The 27,212-nt window shown below is 39.8% G+C and overlaps 1 protein-coding gene across 1 annotated transcript in view; it reads left to right on the top strand.

The window, feature by feature from the left end:
* The first annotated feature begins 2,595 nt into the window (after positions 1-2,595).
* The window catches only part of TBX20 (T-box transcription factor 20), a 51,785-nt gene continuing 27,168 nt past the window's right edge, over positions 2,596-27,212 (top strand). Inside the window, exons 1-6 of the mRNA XM_068550039.1 lie at positions 2,596-3,235; positions 6,645-6,903; positions 7,916-8,080; positions 12,477-12,585; positions 16,234-16,392; positions 25,164-25,240. Coding sequence (XP_068406140.1) covers positions 3,109-3,235; positions 6,645-6,903; positions 7,916-8,080; positions 12,477-12,585; positions 16,234-16,392; positions 25,164-25,240 — 896 coding nt within the window. The 5' untranslated portion in view covers positions 2,596-3,108. The remainder of the gene's footprint in view (positions 3,236-6,644; positions 6,904-7,915; positions 8,081-12,476; positions 12,586-16,233; positions 16,393-25,163; positions 25,241-27,212) is intronic.

Genomic DNA, 27,212 nt, shown 5'->3' with positions numbered 1-27,212 from the left:
TCCAAGAGTCGCCCCCGCCCTCCTGAAGTCAGCCAGAGAAGGGCCTGCAGGGAAGTGTTAATGTGATTGCTTTGTTCCAACCCCCTAGGTGGCTTTACCTGTTAACCCACGCTAACACCTGGGTTTTGAAGGGACCTCAGAACTGGGCGATCTCCTCTTCGGGTGGGCTTTGAATCACCCTGTGACGGCACCTCTCTGCCAAGTACTGGATCCCCGTTTTTATAGCACGGTATTGATTTGCAGAGGCAATAAATCTAAGAGAAGGGACAGTGTGCCCCTGATAATTATGTTGTAGTATACATTTTATTGCCGCGGTTTCAACACCAACGAGATGCATCACTTTTTAGGGATCCCCAAACGGCTCACCTCTAGAGCCCGAATTTGTTTAAAGTGGCCCTTTTAATTCCTGTGGTGTGCCGCCTGCCTCCGCACGCGCTAGCTTAGCTTCCTATTTTGCCTGCAGTAGGATGAACAGTCAAAGTTCGCTGCCCACCAGAGACCCAGAATTGGGCTAAGGCTGCGTGGGCAATTGGAAAAGTGGAAACTGATTGGGGGCAAATCATTTTTCCCCGTGTTCCGCCAATTTTTCTAAAAATGTCCCTGTCATGAAATTATTCAAATTCCAGCCTGAACCGTTAAGATAAAAGATATGTTTCCTCATATGAAAACTGAAACCAGCAAATAAGATCTTCGATGCCCAGTTGAAGCATAAAGTTCTAGACTATGACATCACTCACCCAAAACAAACAACCCCCCACCTCGTGCCCCCAAAAAACTTCATGACAGAAATCTCCCTTCCTGGCCAAACAGTGAGCACTTCAGACGGGAGAGGGACAAGCTTGCGCCTTACATTCAAACAAGCGAAATGTCACTGTTGCATTGACTGAGATAGGGTGTGTGTTGGGGGGGAAGCTTTATTAACCCAAGGGTCTGGGCTGTCCAAAAACAGCAAAGGACCAAAGACTCAAGAATAGGAAAGAATCTGTAGGCGCATGCAGTGGTTTAGCCTCTATTCTTACCAAAGTTTAATCTGAAAGCATTCTCACCCTGCGTTACTCTACTGTGGATCGCCCGTGAATAGCCCAGGCACAGCTGCAGGGCCCGGGTGTGATCAAAATCTTCGCCTGGAGTGCAGGTCTGCGCCTCTAGCCGGCTGGGCCGATTTTAGGGGAGATGCACCGCCCTGCCAGCCAGACCCGGTTTCTCACTCTCAAAGCAAATGGACATGGGCTGGAAGACGGCGTAAATCCCTTCCAGCACAAAAGTCTATAGTTTTACAAATTTCCCCCTAATTTACATACACTCTCTGTACATCGAGACTAATATCAGAAATCTCATGCAGTACATTGTTAGAAACTATTGATATACGGTGACAAGACAGGCTTAAATCACGAGTCTCCCAGCTGTCATCATGTTACTTACATGGACGATTTCAACTTTTGACTTTCAGGTTTTTTTCCCCCATAAGTTTATTTCAGGGGATGGGGAATGTGTGTGCCGTGGAGAGAGAAAAACGTTGGTGGGAAATGGGAGCTGCTTTCCTTTCTTTCTTTTTCTTTTTTCTTTTTTCCTTTCAAGACCCACCAAGAGGCTCCTAATCGCCAAACCGACTGACTGGAAAGGAGCGCAAATATTTACATGTACAGCTTGAGTGTGTGTGTCAGCCTAAGTTTACACGGCTCCGAGTGAGGCGGATTACCCTACGAATTCGGAGAATTTAAGTTATTCAAGCTGAACAAGGCCAACAAGACGACCCCCATAAGGCCGTGGGAAGTCCAGGTCGCAACTGAGTTTGTGAAGGCTGAAGGTTCCGTGTCCCCCAAGCCCGGGCGCTGTGAGGCTCGCACTCTCCAACTGCGCGTCGCGTGGTCCCAGCAGGGTGCCGCGCCCCCCCGGCACGGCGTCTGCCCCTCGCCTTCCCCTCGGTCAAGGCCCGATTTTCGAGAGTCCCTCTCGAGAACAGAAACCCTGAATGAGAGGCGCACCGGTGTGCAGAAGAAGCCGTGGTTCTGAGATCATCCTTTGCCAAATGCTCACAGCCCTCACTTAGCGTATCTTTTGCAGGGCTGCATCTCTCCAGCCCCACTGTCTAGCAGCCAGATTTTGGAGCCCAACGAGTGCAGGGACCCAGCCCTGGGTGCTGCCCGGCGAATGGGCTCTGGCCCACTGGCGCCAGCTCTACGGCGTCGGTTTCTGCCCTACTTAGCGCTAACTTTCTTTTGCAACTTTGAGCACCAGTAAGAAAAAGAATGGAAGGAGCAAAAACTCCCCGAGGCTTCCTCTGGTCTACGTTCCCGAGATCCCAGGTCTTAGGACGCGACCAAAATGTCCCCTCCCGACAGCGATCACCTCCTTCTCACTCCTGGACTGCGAGACCAGGCCGGCTGAGTCCGCGGCCGCTGCGCCAGCCTGGTGGTGTCACCCCATTCCCCGAACGGGTGCCATGCTCCAGCCGGCTGCTGAGCGAGGCCACGCGGGCGCCGCGCCCCGGGCGCGCCCTCCCCACCCGGCCCCGCGGCCCCGCCCCCGGCGGCGGAATCAGGAAGCGGTGACGTGTGGCGGCGCTGACTGGCTGCGGGCCGCCGGGATCGCAGCTGCCAGCAAATTAAGGCGCAGGGCGGCGAACGCCCCGGCGCAGTGTCCTCCGCGCCCCGCCGCGCTCGCACGGCTACGCTCCCGCTCCCAGGCAACCGCCCCATTTTAGCTGCGCTCAGCCGCTCCGACTGTCCCCAGAGTGGGGAGGGAGGAAAGACGTGGAGCGGGTGCTGCAGGACCCCTGGGCTTTGCGCAGCTGATGCCCGTCTCCAGCTTCCGGAGGCACAGCCTGTGGTCCTACGGAGCGTCCCGGTGCTTGCACACCTAGCTGAGACCGTGGTTGGTCCTCTCCGACTAGTTTGAAGTCTCTGCGGCTCGAGGCACTTGCGGTGGGGGAAAGGAGAGGCCGGTGTGGAGCTCTCGGGAGGTTGGGGCTGACTCATCTAGAGTCCCCGACTCCCCTGTGATTGCACTTGGAAACTTTCCGCTGTGTTTCAGTCTCTGTCTCTCTTGGGGAAGCTGGACGGCAGTTCGGCAGGCCAGGTCCCTGGCCAGGACCGCGCACTAGGGGCCATGGAGTTCACGGCGTCGCCCAAGCCCCAGCTTTCCTCCAGGGCCAACGCCTTCTCCATCGCCGCGCTGATGTCGAGCGGCGGCTCCAAAGAGAAGGAAGCTACGGAGAACACTATCAAACCACTGGGTAAGTCGGGTGCTAGACCGTCGGGGTGCGCAGGCATGGGAGTGCTGCACATTTGTCTGTCCCTCTGTTCCCTAGCTTCAGGAGGCTCTCGAGGGTGGCCACCTTTCCCGGCTCGCGGCAGCTCTGACCCTCAGGCCATAGACTATACGTTGCGGGTGGGAGATTTTTTTTTCTCTTAGGCCCGGATTCTTTGGGGACTTCACAGTCTGTTAAATGCAACCGGTTTCCTATCTCGTACGTATATCGCTAGTCGCTTTCCCTATTTGTCTAGAATCCTTATGTCAACTCGGACATCCGGTGTGTGTAACTTTGTTGGGATAAAAACATTTAGGGGATAAATAATAATAAAACCCCTTTTAAAGACTCAACAGGATTTACGATGCGTGTAACACCTGCTTGTGCATTTGAAACCAAGGAGACTCTGACTTCACAAAAAACTAGTTTAATTTTGTTTTTCCCCCGACTTGAATAGACTACACAAAGTCAGCTCCTTAAGACAACTGTCAAGTGCCGTAGAATAAGCCAGTTGTCCCCGCATGAACCATTTTCTTCACAGAAGCTCTAGACTTATCTGTAAGACATCAGTGGAGGTTGGCAAAAACATTAGCCAGTTACCATTTCCCAGATTCCTCAACTTTTAGCTATACTGTTTATTTAACAACCTTTACCATTTATAGAAGACACTACTCTCAGAGTAAAGGGAAAAAAGGGACTATATTCCCCTTACCACGAGTGAATTGTGTGGGAAAGAAACTGCTGGAGATAAGTGTTTTAAGTCCCTTTACAACTGAGGGAGAAAGAAGTGTTCTCATCATTACCTCTTGGGTCCCCAGGTAATCACTAGTCCACATCCTGATCATCTGGTAGCCCTAAAACTGTGGAAAGCATCAAACAGCGAACTTAGGGTAATATTTTAAATAACTTTTAAACTCTCATCAATTTTTTTCTTCCTTCTCCCTGTCCTTCTCAACATTTTAACATCTCACACTTTGAAACAACAATAATAATATAAAAGATGAAATGTTAGAGATGAAAAATAAGGGGCCTGGGCAGAGAGAGAAGAGAGAACTAAAATCCCTGCAGCAACTTAGAACCAAGGAAAAGGAAACTGGATGATCTCCAGAAAACATGTCAAAAAGTCTCTCTTCCAAGGTTTTCACTCCCTTTCCCTGGTTCTTCCCACCTATCCTCCTGGGTAAATCTAAACCTGCCAAAGAAATGGAAACAACCAATCAGACAAACTCCAACTGTTTAGAAAAAAATTCACCACCAATTTCAAAGTTACGTTTATGGCACTTCCCAACATTATCCGCTCCTATTTAGGGGGCCTCTGAATTCTTTATAAATGCCCCCATTACAGTTTGGTAGCTAGCAGGAAAAGAGGATTTCAGGTTAAAATTCCTGATAGAAGTACAGACAGTAGACTGGGAAACATGCCAGCTTCAGCTCCACTGTCATTGCAACATTGCTTCCTTCTCTACTTTCCTGAGAAAAAACCCACCTTCCTCTGAATTCTAAACTATAAAACCATTCACAGCTCTCGGCACCTCCACCCTTACCCCAGTGTGTAAAATGAGCATCCTCCCTCCCCTGGGGCTTTTGAGACCGGCTCCAAAAACAACCAGAGGGCATTCTAGTCCCTTTCAGGGGCCAGTTCAACAGAGCACAATTAGCAGCTGTAAGCCAAGGACTCCGGCATGTGAAATACCTGTTAAGAGAGAATGAAACACTAGCGAGACGCTGAAGAAACTGTAGGGTGGGAGTCACAAGTGTCTCATTACTGCTCATTTAAACACGTTAAATCTACTCAGAAGAACCACCTCAGACGACTAGATCATTAATTTTTTTTTAAAATTGAGATATAATTGACATATAACATTGTGTTAGAGCATTTCTGTATCATTTTCTTCTTCCTCCACTTCCCAACCCTGACCCACTGGTTAGTCTGGAGCTTACAGCATTTGTGTTTTTCAATTGTCAGAAAATTTCTAAGGCTACTTGTTAATTCCCTATACAGATGTTATGTGAATGTGTTTCTGAAAACATTAGTAAAAAATATGATTTTGCCATGGCATGGTTCTCTTTGAATTTGAAAACAGAAGGATAATTAATTTGGTTATTCTTAATTTAAAATGCTTCCATGAATTGGATTATTATTTTAAGAGAAAAGAAGGTAAAAATTTTCTACTTCCTGCTTGCCTGCCCCAAGTCAAAAGAGAAATATGAGAAATAAAACATTATATGTGTGCGTGTGTATGTATGTGTGTGTGTGTGTGGTGTGTATGCGTGTGTATGTATGTGTGTGTGTGTGTATATATATATATATATATATATATATATATATATATAAAACTTGTTTCAATTCCTTGAGGGCACTTAGAACAGAGCTGTTTGAAGTTCAGTTTCACATTGCGGATTCAAGTAGTTTCTTTTTTAAAGGATGCAAGATAATTGGGACAATTACAGAGCTCCCCCTGTATTCCATCAAAGTGACTGGTGTAGTCCCAGGCCTTTATCATCTGTGGGGGAGAATGTTTGGTTCGTATGCAGTGGTGTTTCAGCTTGATGGTAGATGGCAAACTGTTCTTCCTACTTTAATACTCTGCTCTTCTGGGTTTGGGGTTCTTTTGCTCACTTCCAAAACGTTCTTGAGAGAGAGAGAGAGAAATACACATATCATCCCTCAAGTACTTGTTTCAAGCCCAGTCCAAAAAATTGGCCCAGAGATTGTACTCCTGTGATTTAACAAGCAATAAATATGCTAGTCTTTCATAAGCTCTCAGGCTGGGAGGGAAATTATAAAAATGCCCTAATGTAACATCTGAAAGCCTAGGAAACTGGGAGCCAGGCAGAGAAGCGAAGTGACTTAATTTTTTTAACCCCCCAACACCCCTTTTTCACTTTCTCTTATGGGGAGGGGACTCCAGGAGGGAAGCGAAGTTTCTCTCAAAGTGAGGAAGGTGCTGATTTCTTCACTCCCTTGATCTCCCTGCAGAAAAGTGTCCCCTTTGTCAATGAGGGAGAACTGGCACTAGAGCCCACAAGCTGTGAAGTCTAGAACATGGGAGGGATAACAACAGGACTACTTGCTTTTAATTCTTTATGATCATGCCTTTCCCTTTATCCACTCCTCGCATTTCTATTCTCCAAAGTGGGTTTCAGTAATGGTGGTAACAAACCATGGTTCTAAAACTCACTCATTTGGTTCCGTAAGCAAGCAGGAGCCATGTCACTTCACAGGAATTTCAGGCTTAATTTATATAGTGATAGGTTATTGCTGCCCTCCCGGAGATTCTGTGCGTAACTTTTCCAAAGTCAAATCCAGGAACCTATTTCAGTGGCGCTGTTCTCCTTCCTGTATCTTTTCTTGACAGAATTAGCTGTCATTCTCAATTCTCCTTGCCTGCAGAACAATTTGTCGAGAAGTCGTCCTGCGCTCAGCCCCTGGGCGAGCTGACCAGCCTAGATGCTCACGGGGAGTTTGGTGGCAGTGTCGCGGGCAACAGCAGCCCATCCTCCTCCTCTCTGTGCACTGAGCCGCTGATCCCCACCACCCCCATCATCCCCAGCGAGGAAATGGCCAAAATTGCCTGCAGCCTGGAGACCAAGGAGCTCTGGGACAAATTCCACGAGCTGGGCACGGAGATGATCATCACCAAGTCTGGCAGGTTGTAGGGGGGCTTGTTGGGTGAGGAGTGGGGAGAAGGGAATAGTGCCCTGGGTGGCAGAGGGAGTTTCCAGGAACTGGGTGAAACTCTACTGGTCCTGAGCTCCAAGAGGAAGCTTCGCTCAAGGAGGGTTTCTTTCGGCAGACTTGCTTTTGGAAAGAGCTGCTGAGACAGATGTCCAGGCATTTGCTTTCTTGGGATCTGGCAGTGGGAAGCCCCACCCCTGCCCTAAGGGCATGGGACTGGGATCTCTGACCCCCGGCAGCCTGGGATGGCTTCTGGGTGCAGGGTCGGCATCTGGAGGGAAGCAGGAACTCAGCTCGTGCCGGGGTACAGGGCGGGCTGCTGGGTGCTGTGAGGGAGGCAGGCGGCTTCCCTTTTATCAGCCTCAATTTGCAGAAGCTCCCATTAAAAACTAAAATGAAAACCTGGGAGGAAGAATGAAATTTGAAACGACCACACTCCCGGTAGGAAGGAGCTCTGGTGCAGGGGGCCCCTTGGCGCCGCAGTGGGCTGACTCAGGGCAGGCAGGAAGTCCCAGGTGCAGGCTGCTCCTGGGACTGGGGCTAAGGCTCTGGGGGTCGGTGGCCCCTTGGCGCCTGACTGCTCCAGCTGTCAGGACTCTGGGACACACCGCCCAGAGTCTTCCGAAACGAAATTCAACTTGAGAACCCTGCTCTGGCTTTCTACTAAGGCAAGAGTAAGTTTTCTCCCTGCAAGGCAAGGAGGTTATAGGACTCCGTCTGCTCTGGAGATTTTGGTCTGGGAGCCTAATGGGCTTGATGATTTAGCACAGGATTTTCCCTAATTGCAGACCTTTGGGTATTAATGAGGACTCCTACAGAGATGACACTTAAGATTATCTAGGCTCGGGAGAAGGTCAGTCTCCGTATTCACATCCCTGAATGGCTTTACAGGAAACACAAAGAGTTTGGGGGCTGGGTAGGGAGGGAAGGCGGACCCTTTTCCTCCCTCTCTAATTCGGGTGATTCTCTTTGTCTCACTGTGTCAGGAGGATGTTTCCTACCATCCGTGTGTCCTTTTCCGGTGTGGATTCTGAGGCCAAGTACATAGTACTGATGGACATCGTCCCTGTGGACAACAAGAGGTACCGCTATGCCTACCACCGGTCCTCCTGGCTGGTGGCTGGCAAGGCGGACCCTCCGCTGCCAGCCAGGTTTGTGCCTCCAGATTTTCCAGCCAAGCAAAATTTGTATTAACCTTGCTGGCAGAATGTCTCCTACCCTGGTTGTTTGAATTTTAAGCAGGTCTGTTTTTAAAGCCGTGAGTTCTGGTAAGAGAGCTTTCCAAGCCCAGACACTCCAGGATTAACTACAAAATATGGGTTAGTCTCTGAGAAAGGCAAGAGTTTGTATGCAGAACATTGCCTTTAATTTTATCTTCGTCATAATTCATTTCAAAGTTTTTCTTAAATTTCAATTGGAATATTTATTAGAAATCTGGATCCATTTCATATGGCATCCATCATTTCTATTTGGCTAACAACGAACATAATAAACCTACTGATGAAGTGGCTGCCCTAAAATCCTTTTCAGAAGTCTTCATTTTAGTAAAGTAGTTGCTTATAGTAAATATTTGTTATAACGTGGTTATAACTTCACATAGTAAATATCATATTGGTAAAATGTGGTAGTTTTTGACCAGTAAAAGGCTCAGAGATTTTTAAGTAAGAAAAACAAACTCTTTTTTTACCTCATTATAATTAGTGGATAAATGTAATTCGACATCAAGTTAATATTCTTCCACTGAATTTGTTTTTCTCTTTCTGACTTATTTCACTCTGTATGACAGTCTCTAGGTCCATCCACCTCACTACGAATAACTCAATTTCATTTCTTTTTATGGCTGAGTAATATTCCATTGTATACTGTATGCTAACACACATATATGGAATCTAAAAAAAAAAAAAGGTTCTGAGAAACCTAGGGGCAGGACAGGAATAAAGACGCAGATGTAGAGAATGGACTTGAGGACACGGGGAGGGGGAAGGGTAAGCTGGGACAAAGTGAGAGAGTGGCATGGACTTATAAACACTACCAAATGTAAAATAGATAGCTAGTGGGAAGCAGCCACATAGCACAGGGAGATCAGTTCGGTGCTTTGTGACCACCTAAAGGGGTGGGATAGGGAGAGTAGGAGGGAGACACAAGAGGGAGGGGATATGGGGATATATGTGTGTATATATATAGCTGATTCACTTTGTTATAAAACACAAACTAACATACCATTGTAAAGCAATTATACTCCAATAAAGATGTTAAAAAAATATTCTTTTACTGAGAAATTACTCAATATATTAGGTAATGACCCAAACAAAACATGTTCGTTTTTGTGCTGTTCATTGGTAATGTTTTTCCAGGAGAACTCCGTTTTAAAAATCACATGCAAACCTTTATTGCTACTGCCCAAATGAGCATTCTGGGGGAAAAAAACCAGCAAGTTCTTACTTATGTGAATACTAATAGTTTAAGAACAGGACTCTTAACTGCATACTTTAATACAAACAATGAATCTTAGCTAACTTTACATTTAGGGTTCTAAAACCAAGCCTTACAGCTTTAAAGTTGTTTTATGACTAATTTTTATAATTGATTGGAAGTTCATATCAGAGCTAAGAATTTATTTAAATGTACAGGTTTAGGAACTCTGAAGTTATGGTTCAAAGTATGGTTCTTTGTTAGTATCTAGTCTGGAGTCTAAGTCAAGGCACAGAATCAACACAATTTACACATACAGTTCAAATGGAATATTAAGCTTACTTAGTGGTTGATCATATTATTGAGCTTACAGTATATTAAATACACTGGAGAAGAGATTAAAAGAAGCCTCTCCAAGTTTTCCATTCCCACAAGAGACTAGGAAGGAGATCTTCCCAGCCCTTCCAAACTGATATATTAAATAACATATTAAATAATTTTTAGGACTAAAAATTTTTTTTAAATGTCACTGATTTTTTTTTAAAAAAAGGAGCAAGATTTACAAATTTACAATAGATATTTAAATGAATATAATTAGTGTTCTCTACTATTTACTATTAACTAGCCAGTTCACATTACTCTAGAGCTTCTTTCCAAAATTTAGGTTTTTTTTAAAGGGGGAGAGAGAGGAAGAAAGAAGAGAGAATGAGAGAAGTATTTTAGCAGATTCCTAACCATTTTTACAAGCAAACCCCTTTTCTTTTTTTTTTTCTCTAAGTCTTTCCTCTAAGAAGTTAATCACTCTTATTTAGCATACATTTTTCCTCCTATCTGAAGGTATGGGGAACTGGTGCAGGCCAGTTGGAAATATGACATGCCTTGTTTATGTTACTAATCTGTTCTGGCTGGAAAAGGAAAGCATGTACCAATACACTATCTTAACTGAAGCATATTTAAGCTATTGCTGGAATTTTAAGTCCCAGAGGACTTGAGAGAAGCAGGGCTTCCTGTATGTTTTTTCATTCATACTAGTTCAGCTTACTTATATTGATATTAGATTGAAATGTTTTGTGCATTATAGGATAGAAATATTCTAGATCATATAAGCAACTGTAATTATTATTAAAAGACATAGTGCTATATTTTCTAGCTCCATATGGGAAAGGTGAAGAACTTGGGAGGTGATCATTTTTGAACTGATGGTAGAAATTCCTTGCAGTTCCAGTTCTTTGAAGCACTTTATTTTAGACTGAAGTTCATCAGTCAGCTGTTCCTTATCAGAAGAAATGATGCTTGACAATATCATTTGATCATAATAATGAACAAGACATTATACATGACCTAAGTAATGTTATATTTTCATATAGGACATTTCCTTTTTTAAAAAAGTAGTTGATATTTAAATAAATTAATCTTTATTAATGTTATCATATGTGGTGAATTGATACTTAAAGAGGGACCATCTCATCAACTTCTAGGACTTTAAATATTTTTGAACCTTTTTGGAGGAGTGGGTAGGATGTGGTGCTGATTAGTAAAACAACTGCACCTATAAAGTTATAGCCTTGGAGGCGTGACACTTGAAAAGCTATTATGGTTGTGTCATCAAAGAATACTTCAATTGGAAGGCAATTTTGAGCACTCCTTAAAAAAAAAAATCAAACAAACAGGCAGACAAACACCTAAGTTCTTGTACGGGTCTGGTAAGAATCTTTAGTGCTGTCAGCCTGTTTTGTGCTTTGCTTCTTGTGGGCTTTGTGAGTTGCAGCACGTGCACCCAATTCTTCTATTCTTAGTCCTCTGTGTGACAAACCACGGCATAGACTTCTTGTTCTTTACATGAATATGTTTTTAAACTTTTTTCCTTGCCTTTGCCCCAACCATAATATTTGTTTAATGATAGTTATAAAGATTCTACACAAAATATAGATATAAATAACCCATTGCATGGATAAAGGAATTTATCCCATTAAATCAAGGATATTTCCTTTCCCTATCATTAGTTCTATGATATCCCTGACTTCAGAAACGCTTATGTTGAGTGCATACTAGGATTGTGATTTACAAAGAGTTGTACTTAGTGTGAAGCTTGCAGGCATTTAACTGTCAGTGAGTAAAAGATTGCCTTGAACATCGCAGCTGATCAATAAACGATAAATACTTGATAAGTATATTTTTTCCCATCAAAGCCTTTTTTTTTTTTTTTTTTTGCTTAGGCTGTTTACAGATAAATACATTGAATAATTTGAAGCTTACCCAACTTGTTTTCACTCTCCTTAGTAAGCACTTAACTAGGTGATGATGAAAGTAGTAATATTTAAAGTACCGGGAGAAGCAAACAGACTATGTGATCTGTGGACTATTAAAAGTTCCCCAGGTCGCTGTATTAAAATTATTCTGTCTTGTTTATAAAGAACACAAACTTTAATTTGAATCACCTTCAAGTTTAAATGAATAGATTCTCTAGAATTGTTTCCTCTTTTAAATTCTTTGTCTTCACTGCTTTTTAGCAGTGCTTATACTAGGAATTCATTTTGCAATTAGTTATAACCTAGTCTTTCTTTTGAAAATATCTACAACAATAGAATTTTATATTTGACAGAAGCAGACCAGTAGTTGACTAGGTCGATGGGAAAAACCCACCTTTAAAAAAATGGCTTGTTCAGCAAATAACAGAAAATGTATTAAGTATATTTTATTTATTTATTTTTAATTGGACTATAATTGCTTTATAATGTTGCATTAGCTTCTGCTGTACAATGAAGGGAATCAGCTATATGTATACATATATCCCCTCCCTCTTGGACTTCCCTCCCACCCGCCCCCATCCCACCCATCTAGGTCGTCACAGAGCACTGAGCTGAGCTTCCTGTGGGACAAATTGGGAGATTAGGATTAACATATATATACTACCATTAGTATAACCCCTTTTAAGTCATTGGTACACAAAGAAACACATTTAGATGTTTCAGCATTATTTTGGTATTGCTGTATTATAAATTTGAGATTATACGAGGCAAATAAAATTCACTTTATATGATATTTTTGTGTTCCTTTAGAATCAGAATATTTTATAACCCAAAGAGAGATTTTTTTTTTTTAAATCTCAATAAAATTCTCTCATAATTTTCTTAGGCTGTATGTACATCCAGACTCTCCTTTTACTGGTGAGCAGCTACTTAAACAGATGGTGTCTTTTGAAAAGGTGAAACTCACCAACAATGAACTGGATCAACATGGCCATGTAAGTACAGTGCTTGGACTATGCGGATTCCCTGGGATGGAATGGAGAAACCACATAAAACTTCCTCTCTCGATGTCTCTTCCTCTCTCCCTTTCCCCCTCCCACCCTCCAGCTCTGAGTCATTCTATGAGAACATTTATTTGTTCTACAGGGAACCTTGACTGCTATTGTCAAGAGGTCATTTACAGAGATGCTGTATGCCATTTCTATGCAAGAGGGTCAGGGACCTCTGGCACCATGGATTCCTACTTCTGCAACTGCTTTACCACCTGCACCAACTAAACAAAGGGAATGTGCATTTTGGAGGTTACTACAGCCCATTTCTTGGATTAAACATCTAATTTCTATCAGTGGTATATCAGATAACACAACATAAAGGGAATGGGGCTGAGACCTCCTATGGGGGTTTCCCAAAGTGTGTTGTATAGAATACATTCTTGTGAGATGCAATGGGACAAAAGGATTTTATGTACAAATAAATTTGGGAAAGTGCTGTTAGCTCATTATATATCCCCTCTGTAGAGAGCCTTATGAATATTAAAACACAATGAAGTCTTGCAGTTAAAAACAAAACAATCTGATTTTACATCAGTAAGTAGTTCATTAAAATGTTGAAGAAAAGAGAAATTGGAATTCTCAGCTCTTATCAACAATTAATAGAACAAATAGCTGTTGACACAGGCTTTTCCATGTTTGCTAAGACTGCTTTTTAAGGAACTATCTGTGCTGTTATTTCATGCTCTTAAATAAAGATTCACATTTTTTAAAATCTGTGTTAGATTTTATGCTAAGAAAACTTTAGACAGACATGCATGCTTCTTTTTGATGAGGAGAATACTGTTTCTTTTTTTGCCTCGTTTGCCAGAAAGCACATTGGGATTTTCATAGTTGCTTTCCTTGGCTTAGATATTCTGATATAATTATTCTCTCTCTTATCCCCTTTATTAAGGCTCCTGTTACGTAAGGTTTTAGTTTTTACTGGATTTATGCAATTTAAAGGAAGAGTTTCAAAACTTTTCTCAAAAAAGACGGTTACACATAGATAAGAGAGAGCTCTAGACGTGGTTTCTAATGGTTGGATTGAACCTGAAACCAAGTAAATCACTTCAGGCACTGCCACCATCCATATACCCACAGGAGATCTTGTTTATCTTGACCAAGTCAGAGTAACCAGGTTAACTCACAAGTCTGCTGGTGGCACTGCTGGGATGTTGGAAGTAGGTTAACAGGCTTCTGTTACTTGATGTATTGGAAAAGATAACTGACTTTTTTTACCTTCAAGGACGTTGGCAGAATTGTCCTTTCTTTCAGATGTTTTCATTGATAGATTTTTTTTTTTCAGGTTAAAATTTATGAAGTATCTGAGAGACATTTTCTGTAGGCCCATGATCATTCTTAATGTCATTCATATTAAAATTTCTTGGGCTCCACTGAAATCTTTGCAGAGAGAAATGAAATTTTTTTATGGTTCTAGTATTTTCCAATGTGAAACTTTTGTAAGAACTGTTTGAGTTTTTCCAGAAAGACCTGAGAATTCATTTTGAGATCAGTTGTCCAGAATTGATATGTTTTCCTTTTAGCATCAGCTTCATGGATGGGAATAGCACTAAGCTATATTTCAGGAGCTCTGGGTTCTAGTCTGATTATGCTAAGATTAGACCTTGACAAATTGTTTAAGTCTTATATGGTTGCTAATATCCATTTTAGCTTTAAAATTTTATTATTTAATATAACTCTTTGTCACCAGAAATAGTGTATTCTGAAAAGTACCAGGAAATATTTTTAGATCCTGTGTTGTTTAGCCAGGTTCTTTGAATCAGTCCTAAAGAAGCCCCCTTTGTAGATGCATTCCAGGAAAATTTATTTCCAGGAATTTATTTCTTCGATGTAACAAAGTCTACATTTCTATCAGTGTTTCTTAGCCCCATGAAAGCTTGAGCAGAGGTTCAAGGAGCCCTGGGATCTGAGACTCAGTCTGGGGTCTGAGTCTGTCCAGCACCCTTTCCTAAAGGAAATTAACGTGGGGGTGGTATAAGGAAGAGGGGACCTTATTTAAAGCTTAGGTTTTTTCCCATTGTGTGTGTGTGAGTGTGTGTGTGTGTGTGTGTGTGTGTGTATGATTTGAAAACTCTATCTTCTTAGTAGAACATATAATGAATGCTCAGGTTTTTCTTATATCAGGATTAGAAGGCAAATGTTTACTTCTGTCACTTCAAGTTTATCCCAGTTTTATGACTGAGCACAGATATCTTGGAACTCCTTGGAATAAACGCATTACACAAAGAGATAACTTTTTTTTTTTAAGTTTATTTTGATTCATTTGAACGTCTCATTTGTTTCAGTAATTCCTATTCAGGTCTGGGATCATAAAAAGATGGCATGTTCAAAAATTCAATGCCAGTTAATGCCCTGTAACTTTGTTGGCTTATATCTCAGCATGGAAAGAGATTGATTCTGTATCGGTTATCTCACAGTGACTAGTATTTAACTCTGCTCAAGTCAACCAGTGTTAACACTCACCCACCACACCCAAGTTAGCCAAAGAACAAGAGAGCAACAACACTGCATGCCATTGACCCTAGTCCTGCCACAGCATGTGTCAGACACCTCCCCTGAGAGCCAAGCTCTCTGCTAGGCCCTTGGGGTGAAGGGCGTACATTGTGAGCCCTGTTATCCCAGGAAAGACATACCCGATTTTGTAGATTTAGGTAGCTGTCTGGGTTGCGGGGTGGGGGGAGATGTGGAAAATCTTTAATATCTGAAAGTAAATTTTGTTGCTCAAATTTCATAATGGTAAATTATTGTATTTTATTTAAATGATACATGAAAAATACTGCCTTGTTAACAGGGTATATTTCTGATCTCTAAGTACCGGGCAACTTTTAGCAGCTATGGAATGGAAGACATCCATCACTAACATTCTTATTTAGTTTGTAACTGTAAGTCAGGAATCAATGAAGTTGTCAGAAATGATGACGACGATAATAATAATACAGTTTACTAAGCACTTCCTATTTGCTATGTGATTTACAAGGGTTACAGCGTCTGATCCTCACCACAACCCCTGTGAAGTTAATACTGTTCTTGCATTTAAGAAAATGAGGTAAGAGAGGTGAGATCACTTGGCCCAAGATTAAAAAGCTAGAAAGTAGCAGATTCAGTATTCCAACCAAGGTCTACCTTATACCACGCTGCCTTTTAAAATTGTTTTATTCCCTCTGCCCCATCTGCCACCCACCCCTCACCCCCCACTGCCCCAAATAACAATCTAGCCTCCTCAAATATGTAATTTCTTACTTTAGAAAATTTAGAGACATACTGCCTTTGGTCTAACCAGACTAAAAAACAAAAAGCGTTTTTTAAAAAATAAACATCCTCCAGATGACTTTTTCCTCTGTCATTTTAGAAAGGACACTTGAAACAACCTGTATTATTTGCAGTTGGTTTGGTAAAACGTGACTCACAATACTCTGCAGTATCTTGTGAAAATTATTTGCCTGAAGAATGGAAAGGGTAGATCCTAATCTTAAAACTGCATTTGACACTGTAGATTTTATGGTTCTTTCTTTGCCTCATTGTAATTTGGCCTGTTTATTAGCACTATAAGTACTTAAAATCCAGTACTGTACTTCCCACTCTTTGCTACAGATAATTTTGAACTCAATGCATAAGTACCAGCCACGGGTGCACATCATTAAGAAGAAAGACCACACAGCATCATTACTCAATCTGAAGTCTGAAGAATTCAGAACATTCATCTTTCCAGAAACAGTTTTTACGGCGGTCACTGCCTACCAGAATCAACTGGTGAGTATACCCTTCACAATTTATTTCCTGAATAAGATAAGGCTTTAGGAGAGTTATCTTCTTGGAGAGAAGGGCTATCCCAGTACTCAAAACAGAAATTCACTTTGGAGAAAGCTATGGAGAATCAGCCCCAGGACTTCCAAATATGTTGAGTATCTGTGGCTCAAGGTTATGAAGGTCTGTATTACACCATCTTTCTTAGAACCTTTATACTCGTGGTCAGGCTGTTCACTGCTCCCATGTCCCACCCAAACCTGACCCAATCTGCCTTCTCAAATTTTCTCAAGAACATTACCTGCTTCCTTCTCTTTCTGGTAGAGCCTCATGACATGCGTAACCATAACTCATTGCTTCATAAAATTTAGAAGTTCAGTTTTTCTGCTAAATTAGCACACGTAGTGTGCTAGCCAACTGTCCAAGCTACTGATACGTTAGATATTTTGTGAGATTTATTCAGCTGTATTTCAGGGTAAGATAATTCTAGTAGAATGATCTTAAATGCCTCTTTAGATAATAAACTGTAGTATGTAAGCAGTTGTGTATTTACTTAACGTCAAGATATCTAATTTATAATATTGAGTTATATATTTTCTACTCTCTGTTGTAAATCATATTTAAAATTTATGCATTTCTTCATCCATAAGGCTTAGTCCAACTCTACTGTAAATATTTATCAAAGTGTTGCTAAGGACTGGGTGCTGTTAGATACTTCCCCATGTATTCTTCTTTCATGGTCAGCGTAATCTTGAAGGCCAGGGGTAACGGTAACATTCTTTAGTGAGGAATCTGAAGCTAAGAGAGGACAAGTAACTTTTCCACAGTCCGAATGGACCAGAAGTAGAATTCCTTTTGATATACTGTACTTTAGTAAAAGGAACTCACATTGTCCGTTTACTCTGGGTTTTGTGTCTTGCTTTTATTTGACTGGTTATAGGTAGCCAGAACTCTTGCTCTCCTCATGTCTTGATGTTATATTTTGGTTCTGAGTGAATAACTGTTAGGTGCTGCCTGACAGATGGCTCAGAGTGGGATGGTCAACCAAGGAAATATGGTGTTGAGTCTCTCAGGAAGAGCAAGAAGATGAAACTGAAAGCCCAGGTAGCCCTACACAAATGAGGAAACAGGAAGTCAGAGAAGGGATGTGGAAAAATGGCCAGAGTGGGTATGTGTCTGTAAGGCATAAGCACCTATAATTTCCATATGACTTTGAGTAGATTTCACGTCACCCCTGTGGCTGCCATCTTCTTTGCCTGTAAACTGGGACTAAGAACCAGACCATCTTAGGGAACAACTGTAAGGATCAAATGAGATGCTGTGCATAAACATGCCTTTGGAAATTGTAAGGCACTCTATAAATAAAGCACGTGGTGACTGTTGGACTGTCTCTGGAATGTCCAAAGAGGATTTGCCACCATTTGGATTTTTAAACGTTAGTGGCAACTTTTCAATGAGATAAATGAATGCACAAATGTTATACTATTTATCTTTAAGTAAAAGCAAAGTACTATAACTTTTTAATTATCCCTAAGATAACAACACAAGAGTGGCAACTTTCAGAGAATGCCCAAGCTAAAAATTTGGGTATAGAGTGAAGCCCACAAAGGCCTAAAACATAATGCTCCTTCTCTTAGAATCTGGAACACTGACATCAACAATCCCATTTTTAATTTATTTGAGGATGCATGTAATACAGGTATCACAGGTTCAGAAAAGATTCCTGAAACATTTAATTCAATTTACACTAACTGAATTAGTAGCTTTTATATTATGAAACATCAGATTTATACTAATACAAGAAAACCTGCTGATGTTTGAGAATGAAATAAAAACTTGTCATATGGAAACTTCATTGCTTTTATCAGAATTATCTGTAAAGGGAACCAAAGCAAGAATAGGTAATTTGGGATTGTTTAGTGAAAATTACAGACAGAACAAAACTAAGGAAAGTTCTAAGTGTAACACCTTACATTTGGTTTAATTGGTGAAGGAGCAATCCTGAATAAATACTGGCAGGACCTTTCATATCACGGAACACGGAATAGGAGGTTATTATCTACATAATTATAATAACAGCTAATATTTCGGTGCACAAGGCACCATTTAAAGTGCACTGTCTTATTTAATCCTCACAATGATATTATGAGATAGGAACAACAGTATTTTTATGTTGCATTTTACAGTTCAAAGAATGGAGGCATGGAGTTAAATAACTTATCCAATGTGACCCTGCTGCTCCCATCACAGATATGAATCCAGGTAGTTAGGTTTAAAAGCCTAACCTCTAAGCTTTACCCAAGAAAGGGGAACCTCACCTCCTGTCAGCTTGTGACCCTGATGGATTCAAGACATCCTTTTTAGAGGGTTTCAGCTCTTTATGTTAATTTCTTTTCTTTTCTTTTCAGCAAGTGCTCATTGCTTACCTGCTGTGTGCAGGGAGCTCTTCACACTGACAGCAGCCAGTGTAACAAGATGGTAATCAACCTATATTGACAATCAAAATATCCACTGGCATTAGCTGTTTCAAATAGGAGCCATATGCTATAGTGACATTACCTCACTGAATTCTTTTGTTTCCACTCAACATTTATCTAGAAAATTTTCAAATATCCAAAAGTTAAACAAATGGTAAAATGAACCACGTATACTCTCCACCCAGATTCAACAATTAACATTTTTCCAATTTGCTTTACCTCCCCTGCCCCATTTCTCAATCTCTGTACATGTACATACTTTCCCCCTTCTCGCAATCATTTGAAACTAAGATGCATGCATCATGATACTTTACCTGTAAGTACTTCTACAAGTTTAGACTGACAATAAGATTATTTTGTAACCACAATATCTTTACAACATCTAAAATTGAGTTCATATTAAAAATTTCAGGATGGACCTACAAATGTCTTTACAGCCTTCCCCCCCACCCCCGCCTTTGAACTAGTATCCACCTAAGGTTCATGGTTTGGATTTATTTTAATTTAGAAGAATCCCTCTATATTTTTAATCAATATCTCACTTAATTCTGACACTGATCCCCTGGATAAGGCCCCATAAGCCTCATTTTGTGGATGAAGAAACTGAGGTTCAGAGTGATTAATACACTTGCCCAAGGTCACAAATCTGGTAAGTGAAAGAACCATCTTCTGGGTGTTAACTCCTCCTTTTTGGTAGCATCCTGCTGGATTGCAAGGCCAAGAAATGATCACTGACAGTGTCAAGGTTGGGAAACTGAATTTGAAAATATTGCTAAATTAAAATAGGCTTAAGATTCTAATAAACACATATCCCAACACTAGTTGCTCCTCTTGAAAATGTTTATTTCTAATTAAGATTATAAATGGGCTCAAAATCCACCTACCAGCGCCTAGCTAGCTTTCACTGCATCATTAAGTGTAACGATTAATATGATTAGTATATATCATTTCATTGCTAAATAACCCACAATAAGTGATTAAATTCAGTACTGCTTTTCTCAGTAGATCCTGCCATGTCTGAGTTTATTTCTGTGCACCCACCTTTAAAGCCATAATCCCTAGCACAATGCCGTATGTGTGTGTGTATGTGTGTGTGCTTTTACTTAAAGATAAATAGTATAACATTTGTGCATTCATTTATCTCACTGAAAAGTTGCCACTAACATTTAAAAATCCAAATGGTGGCAAATCCTCTTTGGACATTCCAGAGACAGTCCAACAGTCACCACGTGCTTTATTTATAGAGTGCCTTACAATTTCCAAAGGCATGTTTATGCACAGCATCTCATTTGATCCTTACAGTTGTTCCCTAAGATGGTCTGGTTCTTAGTCCCAGTTTACAGGCAAAGAAGATGGCAGCCACAGGGGTGACGTGAAATCTACTCACATATATATTTGAAATTCAATTAATAGTCAAAAATTTGATTTGGTATAGTAATGAGCCATTTTTGCAAATGGTTTATAGACCTCATAAGACCAATCGAAATTCACGTGGGGTGAATAAATCATTTTGGGGGTTAGTATTTTCATTAGTCTTATACAGTTTTCTGAAGTTATCCTTGATTCTTTCTAGGCCTCCTCACATTTACTGCCTTTTCACTGCTATACCATGCTTGTCTACTGATTTACCCATAATAAACATAAATATATAGGAAATAAACAAATTAAATGTGTACTAAGTACAGTATAAATATTAGAATATTTTCATGCACAAAGAACAGGGAGAAAAGAGAGAAAGAAGATTTAAAAGTTCACACTTAGGACCGCCTTTATATCTCTTAAACTTTGGATAGGACATTATTTACATACATATTAAAAGCCAAATCAAATTTTCCATTAGAATTTGTGAAAAAGCTTCTCATTTATTGTGTCTGGTAGTTTTATTTGTAAGTAATGAAAATGGGACCATTTTTCTATTTTTTGCTATTTTTTCCTCTGGTTTTTGTGAGGAAATGATTGCATTTCTTAACATTATTAGATTAAAGCTAAATACATTATACTTTCAACAAACTATTTTATAATTTAAGATTTAAAGGTCATACATTGTTTTTGAGCAGGCATGCCATTGCTGTAGAGTTGAAGTGTAGGTCAGGTTTCATTTTTAAATGCCTTTAGACAGATCTTTTCCTGATAATTGGAGAAATGGTCTCTGAGGGCCAATTTCACCTTGTGGCTGGGAACTCCAGCTATATTCAGAGTCCAGTGATATCACATGGAATAATAACTACTAGAAAAAGTCCCTTTCTCTTTGGTGCAGCTGGCAGTGTCAAAGTCTGCCTTCCATTTATACATATATTTATCTATAAAGGAGATGTTGAAAGAATGAATTTGGTTAGGAAATGCATTATGTTCCATATTATTAAGATAATACATGAAAAAACGGGTGTATTTTGACCAGAATTAGTCAGTGATTTGCATGTATGTAGATACACTTGAAACAGGATTTCTTAAGCACATACTGCTGTCCTTACTTGTTAATTCTTCTTCCTCACAAAATGAAAAATACTGCTGCTTTTAAAATTTGTTGTTGAATCATAAAGACATACTTGTAGTTTCACATGGGTTCTCTACATATGTTTTTGGTAGTTGACTATTTTTGGATCTTCCTTTTAATTTTACCTTTGACATGGGTGATGCTGGTTCAACAGCTTTACAAGCTGCAGGTATTCTATATTAGGAAAATGATGTCCAACTGACATCACTGTATATAACTCAGGTCTTTCTCTCATCAGTTCTCAAATACGTAACTTTTTCATTCTTCCAAATTTCATAAAGGGATATAAAACTATATCTGCAGAAATGAATTTCTTTCTATTAACTACTGGTTTTTATTTAAATATCCATGGAATAAAATCTGTGCCTGACCTTTTAAAAGTGCATGATTAACTAGAATGTTAAAACTTTGCTATTTAAAAATTACTTTATCTTAAAATAGAAAACAAAATGCTTTTTATGTAGACTCAAGAATTTCACCTAGTCTATAACTGGTAAACATATGAAATCATATTTCTGACTGCTTGTCCTTGAAGCAAAGTTCAAACAAACATTTCTGGGGTGCTTATTGTTGGCACCCCAGTAGATTCAGAGTCTAGTGATACCACAGTGAGCACGGTGGGCTCATTAAGAAGTCTACCCACAGTCCCTGTACTGCTAATCGGTACTCCATAAAGCCTGTTCAAGACTGTAGTGGTTAGTTCAGGGCCCCCATACAATTTTAGTAGTAAGAGATCCATTCAGCTTTTTTTCTCTAACCTCCAAAAGCAATTTTTTTCCCTGGAATTAGATAAAATAGTCCGTAGAGAAAGTAAGTACCTGGTTACTCTCTTGAGCTCCTTTTCTACTTAACACACTAAAGTTAAATCACTGCTGAACCAACTGGTAAATCTAGCTGTATGAGTACACGCTGTACTATTCTTGAAACTTTCCTACAGTTTGAAATTATATCAAATGTAAAGTAAAAAAGTTACCATTGATACTCTTGGGGATGATGAAAGAAGGACCAAAAAGATACTGGAAAGAGAAAGTTCCAATAAATGAAAGAAAATTCCAAAGAAATCTGAAAACTTGTGTTGAATTTGATTCACTTCCTCATTCAAAGTTATGGCAGTAATACTAGATATGGTTACACATCAATTGAGCAACTAACACACACACACACTGAGAATATTTATTTTCTACGACAACTCCACAATCATCACATTCTGAGCCAACAGTCTACCTCCTGGAAATATAAATAACAACAAATACAATTCTCAAAATCCTTTTCAGGGACAAAGTGGATCAAAGGTGGTTCTTTAACTATTATAACAGATAGATAATATTTTCTATTCTTTTAGTTTATAAAGACTCAAACAAAGCTTGATATGGTTCACATTTTTTTGTTATATTTATTTAAAAAATTTTTTTTTGGCTGCACTGCGTGGCTTTCAGGATGTTTCCCGACCAGGGATTGAACCCGGGACCCGGCAGTGAAAGCGCCAAGTCCTAACCACTGGGCCACCAGGGAATTCCTGATATGGTTCACATTTTAGAGGGATGGCTGCAAAAGGACTTCGTTCAAAATTAGTTTCTCCATCAGATATTATTTGCCTTTGTCTCCAGAAAATTTTATCCATTGGCAAATCCATTCACTTTTTATAAATGAGCTTATAAGAATTGAACTTGAAGACTTAACTTTATTGCTATATTTTACAGTTTCAGTTTGAAGCTTTTATCTGGGTTTGGTTCACACTTAACGTCACCTAACACTGCAGGGGATGTGGTGCCAGCTTCTTTAGTGGCACTTAAACCACTTCCAGTTCTATGTATGCCACTGCCTGCTCCATGGAATTTTAGGGACCATGTGATCTCATTTCTGTTGATAAATTATTGTGAAAGTGCTTTCATGAACTATAAAGCACTTTAGAAATCTAAAGTATTTTCATTTATAATTATTCAGTAGAAAAAGATAATCAAAGAAATCCCGTTTCTGAGGATTTAAAAATCTTGTTGGTGTTTTATAATCCTAGAATATATTGACTGCTTGGGCTTTAGAAGATGTTTATAATTTATTTCAAACAAATAAAAATTTTTGCCTTTGCCCTGAAAACTGACCTTTAATACTAAATCCTAGTCTGAAAGAATGGCTAAAATAGACTTTACCCTTTAGAAATCCATGCCCTTGATTAAAGGGGTGGCTGACTTTGAGAGAAGGTTCTCTACAAACTCTTGATGGCCACACTTTAGGGGCAACCTCAGTGGTTCCTGTATATTTCTTTCTATGCACACTTTCCTTCACTGTTTACCATTTTCCATTAACTAAGCTGATAAGGAAATTAGCAATTTTATTTTTGGCTACTCCAGAGTGAATGTGCATGGGACAAAAATGAGCATTTCTGAGGCACTGTCAAGTGCCCTTAAAAACTAATATCAAAGAATCAATCTTAAAACTTGCCAGTGTTAATGATAGAGAAGTGCAGTCTCTCTGGTAAGGACAGTGTGGGAAGTTCTATTTTAAGTGAGGTAAATAGCTTTTTGCAGCTTGTACATTGGTTAGCTCACATTAAGAAAACTTGAAAAGTAAAAAAAAAAAGACTTTCTTTTGTAATGAAAAAAGCAATTCTTTAGATGTTAATAGTTTAAAATGAAAAGTAGATACACTCTGATCAAAGGAAAAGTTGCTTATTGGCAAAATAGTATTTCAAACTATTATATATATATATATCTCTCTCTCAAAATAGATATATTTTTGATTGTGTTTACTCCTTACTTTGAAAGAGGAAGGCATGCCTCCCTCAACCTGTAACTTTTTTTTCAGGTTAAGACTATTCTGTGTGTGTCTCTCTTTCCAAAGATGAATGTGGGTTCTCATTTTGACAGAAATGAGCTATGACTCTCTTTAAAGGTGTCTGTGGTTCTAATGCCAATAATCCTCCTCCATTCCTTTTAGCTCTTAACACTCAGGAATTTTGCAAGTAGAGCATCTTTTCATCAGTGTTTTATTTATTTATTTATTTTCTTTGTAACCTAACGTATTTTTCCGTGAAGGTGCAGTGCATATATTTTAATGGATCTTTCTACATTAATATTGTGCGAATTATGACTAGCACAACATAGACACTTAATACTTCAGACTATGATTCTTATTAGGAAATACTTTTTTTCCATATAAGCATAGAGTCTGTAAGTAACATTATATGGGAGGATAATAAGAGACCCACTAACTTGATTCTTATTTAGTCAGATGGAAAGGGGAACAGGGGTAAATTTATATGCTGAAAGCTTTATATCATATATTTATGTCAGGTATTTCATATAGTATTGAACATGAAGTTACTACTGTGGTATCCATTATGGTATATATAGGTACCCATGGTATTAACAAATGAGGCTGCCAAGTCAGCATGAGGTAATGTTCTTGTTTTTATTCCCCATTACCCACCAATGCTGGCCTCCTAGACAGCTTCCCCATTCCCCAGTCGAGCTCTAGCCTTTCACTACTCTCTTAAATACTTCACACGGCAGCCACACTGTTTGTAAAAGGCCCCCATTTCGAACTGTCTCTATCCATTGACTTCCAGCCTGTTTTAGGACCAGTCTGTCCTCAACTACTTCCTTCTCTCTGAGGCTTTCTCTGACCATTCCACCCAATTTAGGCCTCTTGTGAACTTCCTTAGCAATTTTAACCTTTATCACAATACTGAGAGACATTAAGATATTCTTGGGGTGCCATGATGGAAAATGAACAAAGTTTTTATTTCTGATTTTATTTCCTTGACCATGGAAATGATACTGTTTTGTTACCCTTTTTTCCCTTTCCAGATAACCAAGCTGAAAATAGATAGTAACCCTTTTGCCAAAGGATTCCGGGACTCCTCCAGGCTCACTGACATTGAGAGGTAATGAGAATTTTCTGTTTACTTTTTTGCCCAGATAAGATAAAGAGAAGCACTAGTTTGTAAGAGCACACTCCTTTCAACACCAAAGAGCCATAACCTGACTGTATAGAGGCTCCAGTACTCTGTATAGTCTCCAGTTCTCTGCCCCACCTTCCCTTCCAGTTATAAACCCTGTAGATATGCAACTGCTTAAGCTTTGACAGCTGCTGCAGCTGGATCTATTCTATGCTCAATTTCTGAGTGAAGTGGTTTCTTTGGACAGGACAGTTTTTCAACGGGGCTTCTTTGTTATCAAAGACACAGTCCTCTCGATGATATTAAGCTTCATGTCTTGAGTGGCAATCCACAGAGAAATAGAATCTTAATAGCCTTTGCCTTCTGAAGTGGATATATTTGTTAACATAAAGACTTATAAAGGTAGTTTGGAATTTTGAAACAAGGAGAGGCAATTTAAATCAAGGTGTATATTTTACCTACAGCATAGACTGCTTATACTTAATAGGAAAGCTATCAGATCTCAGGACCTTTAAGAAGGCAAGTGACAATCATGTGCCGTAATTTACCCCACTTTTTATTTAATTAAAATGGTTCACACAGTGTGAGACTGTCTAAGTGATGAGTAATGACTATATTGAGATGCATAGTTTGCCCAAAATGAATGTCAAAAAATGATTTTTTCAAGGAAAAGATTATTTGTATCCCGTAAACATACTATGTAACTTTCTGTGCTTATTCTGTTTTGTTTTTGGTGAGCACATTTAAGTTCCACTCTCTTTACAAATTTGAATTATATAATACAATGTTATCAACTATAGTCACCATTTCACACATTAGATCGTCAGATCTTACTCATCTTCTGTATCTAATCTTTTATGTGGCCTGGAATCTTTATTGACAGGTGGGGTACCCTAGCTACCAGCCCTCTGGTTTACTTTATCTCCAAATCTTTGTGTGATTTCCCTACCAACTGCTATGTCTGCCACACTCTTTGTTACCTACCACATGGTCACATCTGACCTCAGCACTTCTCTCTAACCTGTCCTGGAAATTCAAATTAAAGGATAATTACATGTTTTAGCAACATCTGTCTTATCCTTCCCTCATCCTTCCCAAATGGCAGAGCATAGGCGTGTGGTTTTGACTTGTGGGAACAGATATAGAAGCTCGGTGGGGAGACAAAGTATCCAGCAGGAGAGACTGAAAGTTGGGTAGAACTGTGGCATCTGAGTAGAAAAGATTAATTAGTTGGAGTGCTTGACAAGTGATTGTGGGGTATTGAGAGATCAGGGAAAGAAACTTGAGCTTGTTGAAAATCCATTGCAAAATGCAGAGAGATGGCAAGGAGATAACTCTCCAATTAGGTGGGACATAGGCGTGCAAATAGGTCATAAGACCCAAGTCAGTGAGAAAGTGGTATCAGCAGCGTGGGTGACAAAGGAGTCCATTTACAAAGGCTACTTGCATTTAGGTGTGGCCTTTTTTATCTCCTATTTCTGGAGTGCCAGAGGTACTGATTCAGACTGGGTTTATGCAAGTGGGATTTTAATATGTGAACTTTTTCTCCGTTCTAGTCAGGGGTCAGGCAAGAATGAAAACAGTGGCTCAGTTGGGAAGTAAGTGATGTGTTTTTACAGTGGGCATCATATCGTCTGTCTCAAATCAGTGGGTGAGCATGGTATATAGAGACAAAGTCATGGGTTAGAGTCCCAGCTCTGCCTTTTCCTGCCTGAGTGATCCTAGAGAAGTCACCTAACCCCTGAGTCTGCTTCCTCATCTAGAAAATGGAGAAAATAACCCTGCTTACTTCAAAGGTTTATTATGAGAACCATGTAAGATGACATTTATGAAAGCACTTCTAAATCTCAAAATGTAAAATATTTTATTAGATGAGCATAGTTTTACCCCATCTAAGCTACTTTTTTTTTTTTTAATTTTATAGCTACTTTATTTATTTATTTATTTATTTATTTTT

This window comes from Eschrichtius robustus, chromosome 8, assembly GCF_028021215.1.
Source record: "Eschrichtius robustus isolate mEscRob2 chromosome 8, mEscRob2.pri, whole genome shotgun sequence".
NCBI classification, from domain to species: domain Eukaryota; kingdom Metazoa; phylum Chordata; class Mammalia; order Artiodactyla; family Eschrichtiidae; genus Eschrichtius; species Eschrichtius robustus.
Note: the sequence above shows the minus strand (reverse complement) of the source record. Positions and strands in the feature narration are given on the sequence as shown.